We start from the raw sequence: 15,193 nt of genomic DNA, 5'->3' as shown, positions 1-15,193 counted from the left end.
TACCACCTTTATCATTAAAATAAATTTTAAACCATTTGGGATCATAATAGAAAAAGCTCTATAATTTGTCAGTTTTGTCCAGAATACCATTACGAGGGAAATTAGCTTTCAAGATATGATCTATAACTTTATATTACTGGAGCAGAGCAAACTCTTAAGTATCATAAATAAAATATAAATTTCATTTAAACAAACAAACAGATTCTGCGGGGCCACTGACAAGTACACAGGAAATCGGGAGAGGTGGGCATTGCCGAGGGAGCGCGTGGTGAGTGAGCGTTTGCATTGCAGGTCTCCGCCCAGCCTGCCTCCGGAGCCGGCACCACAGAGGGGCCCACCATGGTGTTCTCAGGACCCCTGGCTGTCACACTGCTGCTAGTGCACCTCTCCAGCTCCCAGGATGTCGCCGGTGAAGCCAGTGGTGAGCAGCAGCTGTGCTCCCTGAGGGAACACCCCATCGTGGCCTTTGCAGGTGAGAGCCACTTCCCGCTGGGTCCTTTCTTGCAGTAACTGTGTCCTGAAGGACTTAGGTGGGCCCTCTGCAGGGTCTCTCTGGATGTTGGAAGTCATTTTCTGTAGGGTACGAAGACTCTTCCTCTGGGGGTAGGTGTAAGAGGAATGGGTAGCAGTGGGCTGGAGGATCTGATTTTGTCTGCAGACAATTCCTTCAACTCTTTCTCCATGTTTCCCTGGGGTCCTTCCCTAGAATTCCATTGCTAGAGAATGAGGTTGTGGCTGCCCAGGGTGGGGTGGCCAGGGGTTGGTGGGTCATCTCAGCTGTAGCTCTTCTGGCAGCATGAGCTCTGCTTCTTGGTTTCCCTGGGGAAGAATGAGGGTGACTCACACATGAGGGAATGCCTGGAGATCTCTGGAAAGCTTCCTTCTGCTCGTGAGAGTGTCCTGTTAAAGTCTTTCCCAAGCTGGGGTTTGTGAATCACTGGACATATTCTGAGGGGTCCATAAGTTCTCAATAAGAGTTTCTAAAATGATATATATTTGATGATAATCTAAAAATAAAACACAAATACCAGAGCATCTTGCATGTTCTCCCTCGACCTGTTAGCCAATTTGGGGGTCACTAGGGGTGTTAGGATCCATCACCTATGTGGCAGCTCACATGAGGATCAGCAGATGTGGTCTCAGTAGTCCCCAGGTTCTTAAGCTTGATAAACTATCTGCTTTTTCCTCTTCACAATAATCCTGGCAGCACAGCAGGGCAAGGACTCATCTCTGTTTACAAAAAGGCGGGCTGAGGTGTAGACGGTTAGAGGGATTTGTCAGACCTGGGTCTCAGTGTTGGCCTCCTGACTCCCATCCGGAGCTCTTCGCACTTCCCGGGGCAGAGGGCAGGTACTCCAAACTCAGGTGCCCTGGCAGCCTGTCCGGTGAGATTCCACACAGCCAGCTTAGAGGGGCAAGATAGAAACCAGAGTGGAGAAATGAATCCATGAGACTGAGGCAGGCATGGGGTCTGGGGAGTGGGGAAGGCAGTATGGATAGGAGCTGGGGCAGCAAGGTGGGGAGGCTGGGGCCTTTCAGATGTGCGGGATTCCCAGCTGTGGACTGGCTCCCGCTCAGGGAGGAGAGTTTCCAGCCGTCTTCTCTGTGCTGTCTTGTTGGAGCTCGGATCCGAGGCTTTGAAGGCTTAAGTGGATTAAAGTAAATTAGCAGTGTCCCTAAACCTACAAAACACACGCACACCCTCAGACTTCTGATGGCTCCTGGCATGCTGGTGGCTGCTGCTGATGGGAAGGACCGAGGAGCAGGATTCTGAGGCTGGCCTTGTCATATGAGGACCCCTCTGTGGCAGCTCCTAATGAACCCTTTCTTCTCAGGGGCTTTGCTGGGGCATGGTTGGATCTGGGAGCAGAGACAGTGGAAGGAGAGCAGGGGAATCCCTGTTGCCCAGCCAGGCTGGTCTGTATTGGTACAAACTGGGTGTGATGGGACGAGGGTGGAGAGATGTAAAGACGTGTTCCTTAAAAACTTGGCTTCCTTGGCACCAGTTCTGATCTTCAGCTGTAAAGTACTTGAATGAAACTGACTTCCCACCCCACCTCCTTTCAGAAGGAATGAATGAGGTTAGAGTTGACACAGACAGTTGACGTGAAGTGACAGGAATTCCCTGAGTCCCAGGAGAGGGGAGGTGGTCCATCATCCTAGACTGACAGCCCCAGAGAGTGGAGTCATCTTTGTTTTCCCTCCTCAGGCCTTCTGGTCTCCCTGAAATTCAACCCTTCCCTTTTTCTGACAACTTTGAGTTTTCCTGTCTATTCACCAAATTTTTCTCCAACCCTAGACCCAATACCTGACTCCAGGCACAGTGCTGGACTTTGTGGGGCCTCAGAGGTGTTTCCTTTGAGTACTCCTGTTTCTTGTTCCTTAAATGTCACTCCCTCTGGCCCCCCAGCGCAGTTCGTCCTGGGCCAGGGCTGGTCCTCTTGTCCACCGCCGCCCCATCCTTTAGTTCTGCAGGGCACACACTAGGGACTGCATTCATATTAGGTGACTCTGTGCTGGGTGATGCCGTATTCCAGTTGCCAAATCCAGCCCAGCACCAAGCCCCAGTTTCTGGGACCCCCTCTGATGTTACTCTTTACTTCTGACTGATCAGTAAGCTTCTAACCCTGTAGCTCTGAGTTTCCCTCTGCCCTGACACCTGGCTGATCTGTGAATAACCCCTAAATACCCCCAGAGGAGCTGCCACTTACAGAATCTGACAGCCGTGTTTCTGTTTCGTAAGGATGAATTTTCTCCTATTGGTTTCTTTTCAGGGGCTCCACCTGTGTTGCTCTCTGGCCTGCATGTTATTCCTTTCACCGCAGCTTGGCCTTTCTAGGTGGCAGGGAGAAGCCACTATGGGGTTAACACTAACAGTGGTTAATCCACAAAGTGGGTAATTGATTTGACTATAATTAAAATCACAGGCGCATCATGGAGAATGTCATTTTTCTCTTAAAGTTGCCATCCAAAGCCTTCACTGCACACGGTGCTCAGAACGTGCTTGGGGTTTTAATGACAGCTTTCCCTCTGGTCCTCTTTGCCTGTTTAATAAGAGGAAGCTGGCTCCCTTCCCAAGACGGCTCCCCCAGGATCACCACGCTGAGCCCGTTGCATCTCCTCCCTCGCCCCTTCCCTCTTGCCCTTGTCAGTCACTTTGGGGTAAGGAAGAGGGTCAGAAACGGAAAGGGACCACCCCTCCTCCACCCCACCTCCCACTGTCATCCTGGCTCCTGCCCCGGTTCCTCTTCCTCTCCCCTCACCTCAAGAAAGGGCTGTAATGAAGGCTGAGCTGAGCCATCTCCAGATGGAGTTTCTCCTGGTTTGCTGCAGACCAGTCAGGCCACCTCTTCCTCTGTTCAGCATCTGAAACATCCCTGTCAGAAGGGAAGAAGGGGATTAAAGTGTGACTTGTTGCTCTTATTGGAGAGCACCCAGTATGCTGGGGACAGGCAAACCCTTCACACACACACACACCACCCATAAAACAGATGAGCACATTCAGAGTGACAAAAACATACAATGTGAAGGGAACTGGAAGCGTAGAGAGAACATAGAACAAAATAAGATCAGGGTGGAGAGGTTATAATCCAGGAAGGCTTCCTGGAGGAGGAGGACCTTTGGCTTAGTCTCTAAGGTACTATGATATCCTATCCGGATTTTTGAGAGTGGCCCTGAGATCAACTAAAAACCCTAGTTGTCTCCAGATCCACTCCCCATACTAAGATCGCCCAAATGCCATTGCAACTTCATGATGGCTTGTGCCAGTTTATAGCCACATGCTGAGGGCAGAGGCAGACACAAAGGGTCTGCTTCATTTTGCTGCAGAATTTCTTTCTTCTCCTTTTTTTTTTTTTTTTAATGGTGCATATCTCAGTTTTCTGAAAAACATCCAACTTGCAAAACCTTCAGTTCTCCGGGGAGCGATTAAGTGTTTGCCTGTCATGCAGAAATGAAGGGCTGCTTTTACTCTGTAGTTGGAGGGATAATGAGCAATGATTTATTTCCCTTGGATTGCACACACACACGCACACACACACACACACACACACACACACACACACACCCTGCCCTCTCCCCTGGGCCTTCTGGGAGCCAGTTACTAATGCACTGAGAGGAAGAAAGCTCAGGGCCTCCTCACATTTCCCCATCATCTTTACCCTACCAGTATGAAAGTTCCTCTGCTCATAGCACAGCACTCTCTCTTCACCAGTCAGTTCCCTCGCATCCATGAGGAAGAGGCTGAAAGAAAGCTGTGAAGGGGCTGTGAGCCCGGATGGGGGAAGTGAGCTTCCATTTTGAGGGAAAGTTATATCAGCACTGTTCCCAGATGTACCCTCCCATGACCACTGCCCCATCCATCCAGAGGGCTGCAAGGTCTCCTCTGCCCACCCAGTCCTCATGAGAGACTTTGGCCTTGGCTGGGATGATCCTCCTTGGAGACAGAGATGGGCACTCTCCACACATCCTCCCTTTCTTCCACCTCTGTGGAGTCTTGTTTGAAAACCCGAGTCTTCTTGTATAAGAGACAGTTGACAATTATTCATACATTTAATCAATTACTTCTGGGTGCTAGGCAGAGGCTAGAGATCCCAGAAGCAAGATCTTCCTTGTCACCCAGGGCAAACTACCAGATTAGACACCAGTGAGATAGGGGCTTTGATGGCAGTCAAGTAGAGGTCTATGGGAGCCTATGACCTTGTGTGGGGGAGTCAGAGAAAGCTTCTTGGAGGAGGTGGGGTGAGGATGGGGACACATAGGAGCTGTTGCACTGAGGGAGAATAGAATTGCAAAGGTTCTCAAGCTCTGGTGGGATAGATCTGGAGATGTGCACTGGTTGAGTGTGGCTGGGGTAGAGGGTTTGAGAAGGAATGTATAAGCTGAAGCGTCATTCTTTCAGTGCATCACTAGATAACTAATGCGCTGGGCATTCCTTCTACTTGGGAGGACAGTGGGGCTGGAAACCAAAGGCCTTCACAGGAGTTGTGACTGCCTGGAGGAAACTGGGCACTATTAAAGGGTTCTAAGCCGGGAAGTGACACAACTAGAGTTGCGTATTAGAAAGATGGCTTGGTTGCCTTGTGGGAAATGGGCTGGAGGGGCAGGAGTAGAAGCTGTGCCGCTTAGGATGTTGTTGACAAGAGATGACGGTAGCTTGCCGGGGGGATAGGGTGCAGGGGCAAGATGGCTGGATTTCAGAGGATAGGACTTGCCAGTGTGTTTGGTGCGGCTGGTGAGGGTCTTGAGGAGTCAAGGATGGTTACAGGTTTCCTTTGTGCAGCTAGGGGATGGGTGGAGCCCTTCTTTGAGCGAGGGAGCAAAGCAGGAGCAGTGACAACACCCCCACTCCCTGTCCCCTAGCTGTCTGCTCCCAGAGGTGGGCAGGTGGAGCCCAGATCTCCGAGGTGCCCCCTACTTCACTGCAGCCCTTCCGTTCTTGGGTCCAATGCTGGCACAGTTGGGAGCCCCTAGTCCAACAGTAACTGAACAACTGCCTCTCCCTCCCCCAGATCTGAAGCCATGGGTCTCTAACTTCACTTACCCTGGAGCCCAAGATTTCTCCCAGCTCGCTCTGGATCCTTCCAGAAACCAGCTCATCGTGGGAGCCAGGTAATGAGGTACAGGAGAGTTGGGGCCAGGACTGGGGGATGGATTCTAAGCACATTGAGCAGAGGGAATATTATTTGGGATGACCTTCTGTGGGCAACCCCTCGTCCTGGGTCCCTGTTCCTCTCTACCAGACACTCTCTCTGTGCCTGAATGCCTGTCCCCCAGCAAAGGAAGCATTGGAGGGGAGTGGCAAGGGGGTAATCGCCACATCTCAGCAAGCCACATTCCCCAGGGTGTGGCAGTTATTAAGGGCAGGAATGCATGCTGTCAACCTCCTAGCCTGCATCCCAGCCATCATGCCAGAACCTACCAAGCTGGTGTCCTCCCTGGGAGCTCCACGCAGAGAAGGTGCCCCCTGCTGGCCGGCTGGCTGCCTGCACCTGGGCCATGGGCCATGGGCCATGGGCCGTGTGCTTTTATGAAGGACCTCCCGCTTGCCATATCAGTTACCCCCAAGACCCAGGTCCAGTATTTAGGGATAATATATTCTTGAAGGACTTATGGAAACTTTGCAGAGTAAATTAGGAGGAGAGAAATCTCACAAAATCATAGACCACCAGCTCTGGTTGGGAAGGGAGCTTAGAGATGGTCTGTTCCAATAGGACCAGCAGTAGCACCACTGGGGAACTTGTTAGAGTGCAAATTCTCAGACCCTACCTGATGAACCGGAAACTCTGAAGGTGGGGCCCAGCAGCCTGTGTGTTAGCACGCCCTCCTGCTGAGCCTGGTGCACACTGAGGTTTGAGAATCACTGGCCTAATCCAGTTGCCCTCAGTTTAAAGAAGAGGAAGCAGAGGCCCGAGAGGGGAAGGTGACCTTCCTGAGATCACATAGCAAGATAACAACAGAGTCTGGAGTTAAAATCCAGGCCCCCTAGAACCTCAGGGTTTGAGGTTTTCTGCCAAACTACGTTACCATCTCCAGCTGCACTGGTGTTTCTCAGAAGCCCTCTGCCCTGGGAGTTCTGATTGAGCAGGTCTGGGGCAGGGGAGGATGGCCAAGGGGTTGGGCACCTCCAGGCTGCACTCTGTAGCTGACCAGCCTTGACTTCGGGGCTCTCCTGAGCGGCCCCACCCCTTCATTTGCCATGTGTAAAGGAGGACAGAGCTCTGGCCCAGATGAGCTGTGTTCTTGTCCTGGGTGACCTTGACCTGTGAGCCTCAGTTTCCTCATCTGTAAAGTCTGGGTTACAGTCTCTGGGCTGCCAACATGACAGGGCTATTAAGAAGCTAGGGTTTGTAAAGCAATTTTCCTTCAATTAGAAATAAACTAATTAAAAAAAAAAAGAAGCTAGGGTTGAATGCATTTTATTGTTTTATTTTGAAATTATTATTTTGTATCAGATATGTGTTACGATATAACATTCAGAAGGTACAAAAGGGAAAAGCAGAGCCGCCCCCTGCCAGTATACTAGGTAGGACCCCTGACTGGAGGCATGCCGTGTGTGAGTTTATGTGTCCTCTCTGAGGTAGTCTCTACATGTACAAGTATCTAAGAGTGTGGACCTTATTTTCCTAGCAAACAGAGTCAGTGTTTTGCTTCTTATTTGAGGATAATGGTAGATTTGGGCTTCCCACGTGGCTCAGCAGTAAAGAATCCACCTGCAATGCAGGAGCCTCAGTAGACGCAGGTTTGATCCCTGAGTCAAGAAGATTCCCTGGAGGAGGGAATGTCAACCCACTCCAGTATGCTTGCCTGGAGAATCCCAGGAACAGCAGAACCTGGAGGGCTACAGTTCATGGGGTATCAAAGAACTGGACACGACTAAAGCAACTTAGGGTGCACGCAACGGTAGATTTACTTGCAGTTCTAAGAAGTAATACAGAGAGATCCCATCCTTATACCCTTCACCCAGTTTTCCCCAGTGGTAACAGTTTGCCTGCCCACAGTACAGCACTGCAGTCAGGAAGCTGGCATTAATGCCATTTTCCCACCTGATTCAGGGTGCACCAGTTTTACATGTAGCTTTTAGAATCCTGATGCCTTTGAAATAAGTGAAACAGAGAAGGACAAACACTGAATGTTATCATTTATATTTGCAATATAAAAAATAAAATGAATGAATATAGAAAAACAGAAACAGACTCATAGAGAACAAACTAGTGGCTACCAGTGAGGAGAGGGAAAAAGGCAGGGGTGGTGGTGGCGAGATAGGAGTAGGGGATTAAGAGAAACTACCATGTATAGAATAAATAGGCTACAAGGATATATTGTACAGTTCAGGGAAATAAAGCCAATATTTTAAATGGTGTATAATCCATAAAAATACTGAATCACTAAGTCGTACCCCTGAAACTACTATATTGTAAATCAACTAGACCTTAAATAAACAAATAAACAAATAAATCCTGATGCCTTTGCTCTGAACCTTGTGGAAGCATTTTGAAAATGGCCATTCATTCATGTGGTAAAATATCTAAGTGAAAGTGTTAGTCATTCGGTCCTGTCTGACTCTTTGCAACCCCATGGACTGTAGCCCACCAGGCTTTTCTGTCTATGGGATTCTCCAGGCATGAATCCTGGAGTGGGTTGCCATGCCCTTCTCCAGGGGATCTTCCCGACCCAGGGATCGAACCCAGGTCTCCTGAACTGCAGGCAGATTCTTTACCATCTGAGCCACCAGGGAAGCCTGTAAGATATGTGAAACATGTAATAAATCATTTAATCTTCACAATAACTAACCCCAGGCAGTAGGTCCTGTGATGATCCCCACTGCATGGACCAGAAAGCTGGGAGGGTTACGTCTCCTGCCTGTGCTCACACTGTCCTCCCTGGTCCGCTCCTCCCCACTTACCTTGGCCTGGTTATGCCTGCAGAGAACCCTTTTTCTAGGATCATCCTTCCTTCCTCCTTCTCTTCTGCCTGACAGTTTCCCACTTCTCTGTGGGACACCCTGGGCCTCTGGAATTCAGGGTAGGGAAATTTTTTATTCATTTATACCCCACCTTGTTCCATAAAGGGTTTAGGGTGGTCAGGCTATAGAGATTTCTCTGTTCTCATCTCCCAGAAGAGCAAACTTCAAGTTGTGATGAATGATTTTTGATGGGATAAAAATGAATAAAGTGATGCAGTGTTTCCCTTAATTTTTTAAAGCTGTGAGCAGATGCCTGTGTTACCTGAGCAGACGGCTGGGGCAGAGCCGTAAGCTGGAGCCCATCTGTCCCCAGCCTGGGCGGGTGGGTGCAGGCAGGGGGCCTGGGGAGGGATGTCGGAGGCCTGAAGCCAAGGTCCCCTGGCCAGGCCCACCAGGACAGCAAAGCAGCCGAGTGGGTCCTGGGCTTGGAGCCAAAGGTGTCTCCTTCAGGCCCCTGGATCCATTCAGCAGGGGCCCCTCCCTCTGTTTCTGGCCCACTCCACAACCTTTCCTCTCATTTCTCAGCACAGCTTAGGTAGGCCAAAACTTTCTAAAGCAGTTATTCCAAAAACTTCAGGAACCAAAAGAGGAACAGCCAAAAGAAGATATAAGAAGGAAAGAAAATTCTTAGGGAAAACCAAAACTTTACATCTGTTTGACATTAATAAAGCCTTTTAACATGCATCACGCCATTCCTCTTTCCATGGGTCTTATGAAATAAGGAAGACAGGCGTCAGTGTCTCCACTTTACAGATGCGGACACTGAGGCCCTCAGGAGGCCCCCAGCAAGTGGAATTCTCCCTGTCTCTGCAGCAGGGTCTACTCTGTGAGCCCGTATTCACTTCCATGCGGTTCTCTGACCTGGGGGTCCTGCCACCCTCCAGGTCCACCCACCGTGCCTGTGGGCCTACAGGGGCACATGAGTCTGGGTTTCTATCCCACCTCTTCCACATACTGTCTCTTTGACTTGGTCCATTTACCCCAGATGTTTCCTCACCTGTAACATGGCATTTTCTCTCTGCTCCCTGGATGGCTGTGCAGATTAAATGAGCTAATGAAGGTAAAGCTCTCCCTGGGGTTGGCCCACCATCAGCCCTCTGCAGTTGGCACCCAGTCCCGACACCCAGTCCTGGCACTCTGTCCTGGCACCCAGTCCTGGCACCCGGAGGCAGGAGCCAAAAAGTCGCTTCCTGGGGACCTGCCTGTAGAGCCAGCCTGACTTACGACCTCTGTTTCTGTTTTCACAGGAACTACCTCTTCAGACTCAGCCTTGCCAATGTCTCCCTCCTTCAGGTACATTTGCTTCCCTTCCCTGTAATTTCCCTGGTGTTTAGGGGCTGGGGCCAGGGCAGCACAAGGAGCGAGATTCAGAATTCAGCCCCTAGGGTTGAAAACAGGAACGCTGTGCTCCTGTCAGCAGCTGTGGACTCACCCTAGCTGTCGGGATGACAGCTGGGAAGGTATTTGGGAGTGGGGGTCGCGGCCATGTAAACACAGGGGCACACACAGGGCTCCTGCATTGTGAGAACAGGAGCCGGGGGCTCCTGTTTGCCTGGACTGAGGGACTCCAGGCTGCAGGACTTCCACTAGAAGCAGTTCAGTACTGGGCAAACTGGAACGGCTGGTCATTCTAAGTGCAGAGCCTAAATCCACAGGAAGGTCTCTGCATTTGGGCCTTGAGGGAAAGGGTGTCCCTGGTTGCTTTCTTAGCTTGGCCTGAGTGATCCCATTCTAGCTTAGCATTTTCACTGAGCTGTGATTGATTTATTATCTGCTGCCAAGAAGGACTCCCCAAGCATAATTCCTTAAGTGCTTTGGGAGGCATTTTAATGGGACTCCTTGATCCAGAACATTTATCCCAGATTGAGAAACAGATGCCAAATCGTCTCTGCAGAGGCTGAACATTCTAGAGAAAGGAAGGCCGTCTCTGCATCTGAGAGGCTCAGTTCCTGTGTCCAGGGGAGGCTTGCTGGTCTCCAGTGATGGGGCGTTCACTGAGTGCTTACTGTGTATCACAAGTGAGCTGGAGGCAGAGGGGCTATAGACACACTGATCTCCGGCCTCTAGGGCTCACGGTACAGCCAGAAAAAAGCATGATGAGATACACAAAATCTAATTAGAGAATGGTTGTTAGTATATGGGGCTATTTAGTGTAGGGTTTCACTACAAAGGGAAGTTGGAGAAGGGGAGAACTCCTTGGTGAGCTAGTGTGATATTCTGGTCTAGTTTCTTCTAGAAACTGTTCTAGACCTCCAGGGCCACTGCAGCTGGTAGCCACAGAGGAGGCATAAAGGAGCAAAAAGAAAAAAACATGTGAACTTCAGAAGGGAAAGTCCAGGAAGAACTAGAGAAAATGGAAAAGAAATGCCATGTATCTATTTATAATAAACATGAGTAAACATTTACTGAAAAGCTACTAAAAACTGGGTCCAGTCCTAGTATTTGAGATCCAAAGGTGAATCACCCTCAGTCCTTGCCTCAAGGAGCAAGCACATAAATTATAAATGATTTCCTTTACTGGATGGGATATGTTCCTGGGGCCTGGGCTGGAGCAAGGTAGAGTAAATTCCCAGAGGCAACATCCCATGGCCTGCCTGCTTGGTTGGTCAAAGGAGCCCATCCAGAGCCTAGGTTCCAAGTGGCTTTCATGAAAACTGAAGCCAAGATGCCAAGCCCCACAGGCCAGGGTCTAGGGGAAGCCAGTGCAGAGATGGTCCAAAGTGGGTGGGAGGAAGTAGATCCAGGGGTCCTTCCCTGAGCCCAGGCAGTTGGCTTTTTATTAAGCTCCCATGGTCTGCAAATGAAGGTCTTCTGGGAGCCAAGTGAGGAAAGGGAAACAGATGCACAGAAATAATGACAGTGCTGTGGGAGGCATGTAGGAAGGGGGGCATGCTGGCTGCAGTGGTGGCCGAGGCACAAGGAGACACAGAGATGTGAAGTAGCATGAAGCACAGAGTGGGGCAATATGGGAGGATCACAGGGTGGGCATGGGATAACGATGGAAGATGAGGCCCAGGATGAGAGAGGCTGCACCACAGAGGGTCTTCAGAGGGATCCATATTTTATTTTGAAGGTATAAAGATTTAAGCAGAAAAGTGATATGATTATGTTTAGTGTTCCAATCACCTGGTCCCGTGCAGAGAATGGATTAGTGGAGGAGCTAGTTAGGAGAAACTGCAGTAAGGTGATTGATGGGGAGAACTCAATTAAGGCCGCAGAGTGGGGATGGAGAGAAGACAGGAATTGATCTTCAGGTGGCAGACGCCTACAGAGTCACAGCATCACACAGCTCCAAAGAGGACTGGGCACATTGTCTTCTGTGTGAAGGTGACACCTAGAGGTGGAAAGGAGACAACCCTGGAGGGTTTAGCGGAGGCTTGGACCACAGTGGTGCCATTTGCCTTCTGGTTGCAGAGCTGAGTAGCATAAACCAGGAGTTGACTGGAGCTAGCCTGGCTCTAGACACTGGTTTTCTCTTGGGTGCCCACTAGAATCACTGGGGGAGCTTTAAAAAAGCACTGATGCCTGGATCCTATCCTCAGAGATTCTGTTCTAGGGTGTGGCTGGGCACTGGGATTTTTAAAGGCTCCCAGATGATTCCTATGTGCAGCCAGATTTAGGAAGCACTGCTCTAGGATGTTAAGAAGGTCCTTGTCTTAGGGCCCTTGTCTTAGGCAGCATAGATGTTGCCCAACTGGTTTGGGTTCCCCAGGTGTCCTTGACAGCTGACCCACAGGTGCTGGGTACACTACCTTACCAGATGTTAGGACTGTCTAGCTTGATGCTGAGGCCTGATGTTTGGTTCATTCAGCTCTGAGTGGATCTGGTCTCACCATGGAGGTATCTTCTTCCAGCTCCATCACTCATGCTTGAAGCAGGGACTGCACCTCAGGGGCTTTTCTGAAGGGTCCTGCACACCAGCCACAAGTGCACCAGGAACTGGTTTTATCACCTTCCCAGGGTGTATCTTAGGGGACTGAATCCAGGAGTTCAGATTGGATTCTTTGTAATAGGACCTAGGAGATAAATAAATGCATTTCATGTTCACATCCTCACCCCTCCACTATAGGGGGACCCACCTGGCCACAAAGAGGAGGGAACAACAGAGAAGTTGGAGGGGGCCGTCCAGCATCACCTTGACCAGGCTGGAGGTAGACCACAGCCTCTGGTCTCCTTGTTTGTCCTCTGATGAGAAAGCCCTGCCTTTTGACCGTAAAAGCTGGACTTCACTGAGTACCCCTCCACTGCCCTACCTGGGGCTTTGGGTCCCTTTTTATACGTTTTCAGCATCTGCTATCACAAGTGGCTCACAGCAACTAAGGGCCAAAAAGCTCCACTTTCCTGACAGGACGAGGCTGGGCCAAGGCCTCCCCGCTCCCCAGTCCAGCTTCCTTGACTGTCTTTGCTGCCTGGGGTATGCTCAAGGTTGTAACTCTCCTTTATAGCCAACTGTCCTCCCACGTGGCCCCAGGATATGATTTAACCAAACTTAAATGCAGTGTTTTATTGATAGTTTAAATAATTAACATCCCTTAAAGAAAAATCTAAATGCAAACTGTTTATGCAAACTAGTGTCCATTAAAAGGACTTCTAAGTACCTAACCCCTATTAAACAATTTGTGTAACCTACTGTTCCTCAAAAAAATAGAAAAACTCAGCTTCCTTCCCAGTTCAAGCAGCGTGGTTGAAGAGATGCAGGTAGCAGCAGAGACGGGAGGGTGTGTGCGTGCAGCGTGGACGTGTGTGCATGTGCGTATGTGTGTGTGCACTCCTGTGCTTGCAGAGGGGGAGGAGAAATCAAATCAGCTCACCAGTGATTGTTATCTTTCAGTGTAACTTAATAAGCTGGCTGTGGGAAAGAAAAGGTGGCTAGTAGTCAACAGTGTCAGGGGGCTGCTGAGTGGTAAGCTTATTTGGATTTGTCAATCAGGAGATCATGAGCCACCTGTGCCAGAGCAGTTCCAGGGGATGACGTGGCTGGAGGCCTAATTGCCATGGATTTATGGTCTTGGGCTGCCACATGTCCTGCAAGTGCAGAAATGAGGACTGTGACGTACGTAAGCATCAGGACGCATATGGGGCTTTGTTTGTGCCTGGGCAGATGGCGAGGCTGATTCTGAGCTCTTTTCTAGTTATCTGCACATTGTCCAAACTAGGCTGGCAGCTCCAGAGTTGTTTGAAATCTAAACTCTGCTGAGTGGTGGACTTAATGCTCAGACGTTTTCATGTTCAGCCATTGTCTCTGGTGTTCAGGGGAGTTGTTGAATCTATAAGGAGATTATCCAGTTCCTGGCTCTCTTGACTGCTTTCTCCCATAGCAGAAAACCGTGCAGTTTCTCTTTACTAGGGATTGCTATCCTGGAATTCCTAGTTTAAAGCATTCTGTGTAGTCGATTGATTATACACATCTTATTTCCACTCCTTCACAAAATTCCACTAAAAGGACAATGAGAAATTTTAAAAGATACAGATCTGCAATAACAGAGAGAACAAAAGAGATGTCAGCAGAGAAAAGATTAAATGCATTCTGGGGAGGTGGAAAGTGGATGGAGCAAATCATAACTGATGTAGTGGAGCAGAACAGTTTATAAAGGGAGATATAGCAGAGAAGTAAGACGACTCCCCAGAAGGCCTCAGAAATTGGGCTGTTGGGTATTGCAGAATGTGAGGATGAGATACAAGTCTAAAAGGGGCCATGGTTGAAATTATCTAAATTGAGAAACTGGAACCCAGATCTCCTGTCCCATCCCACACAGTAATCCCTTCCTCCATTTTACCCCTCCCCAAGAAAGGAACCCTGGAGAAGGAAAAGGCTACCCACTCCAGTATTCTGGCCTGGAGAATTCCATGGACCGTATAGTCATTGGGGTCGCAAAGAGTTGAACACGACTGAGCGACTTTCACTTCACTTCACTTCAAGAAAGGAAAACTAAGACTCTTTCTTTAAAGGCCCAACTAGTGAGTCTTCAAATCTGGAGACTCCAGGAAAGGGGAAATCTCACCACTGGGGTATGGGACTACAACAATATTTCTCCTTTTTCTATTTTTGTGCAGTTTATTTATCGAAGAAACCTGGTCATTTGTCCTATAGAGTTTCCCACAGTCTGGATTTTGCTGACTGTAGTCCAGGTGGTTCCTCTGTTCCCTGTACCATCTGTAGGTTGATTCTCAGATGTGAAGACTTTATTCAATTTAGATTCTGGCAAGATTACTTCAGAGATGTTAGCATGTATTTTTTTAGGAGGTGCATAGTATCTGATTTTCTCTGTATTTTTTTTGAATGTTAGCAGTCATTGATGATTTTTACCTAGATCTATTAATTTTTAGGTTACAAGGCATTAGCCAGACTACTTTTACAAGGAAAAACTTCTTATCTACTGTTTGATTACCTGATGAAACAGTTGTACAGAAAGACAAGGTAAATGTTTGATACTTTGTCTTTATTCACCAGTTTTCAAATAATGAACAGGCTTTGTAGTATCTGTCAATGATGATTAGTGAATTTTATATTTTATTACTGCTTTTACTACAGACTCATGGCTTTAAACATTGTGGATGTTTCAACCTATTGCAGTTGTCTCTCATGACTATCCCATCTTTTGCCAGTAAGGAGCCTCTTCAAGTTGACTCCTATGACACTATGACCCTGGTGGTTTTTTATTGCTTTCTATTGGAATGAAGTGATATTCTAGGCTCACCTTGTACATTTCCTGCCCTAGATCTGGAATT

General features: G+C 48.9%; 1 protein-coding gene across 2 annotated transcripts in view; it reads left to right on the top strand.

Moving 5' to 3' along the window:
* The window catches only part of SEMA5B (semaphorin 5B), a 124,010-nt gene that overhangs the window by 85,008 nt on the left and 23,809 nt on the right, over positions 1-15,193 (top strand). Inside the window, exons 2-4 of one of the 2 annotated variants that reach the window (XM_061407069.1) lie at positions 292-472; positions 5,511-5,610; positions 9,712-9,757. In XM_061407069.1, coding sequence (XP_061263053.1) covers positions 340-472; positions 5,511-5,610; positions 9,712-9,757 — 279 coding nt within the window. In that variant the 5' untranslated portion in view covers positions 292-339. Of the gene's footprint in view, positions 1-291; positions 473-5,510; positions 5,619-9,711; positions 9,758-15,193 lie in introns of those variants that run through there. The other variant, XM_061406987.1, reaches the window with a different exon arrangement.

Source organism: Bos javanicus, chromosome 1, assembly GCF_032452875.1.
Source record: "Bos javanicus breed banteng chromosome 1, ARS-OSU_banteng_1.0, whole genome shotgun sequence".
In the NCBI taxonomy this organism is placed as follows: Eukaryota; Metazoa; Chordata; class Mammalia; order Artiodactyla; family Bovidae; genus Bos; species Bos javanicus.
Note: the sequence above shows the minus strand (reverse complement) of the source record. Positions and strands in the feature narration are given on the sequence as shown.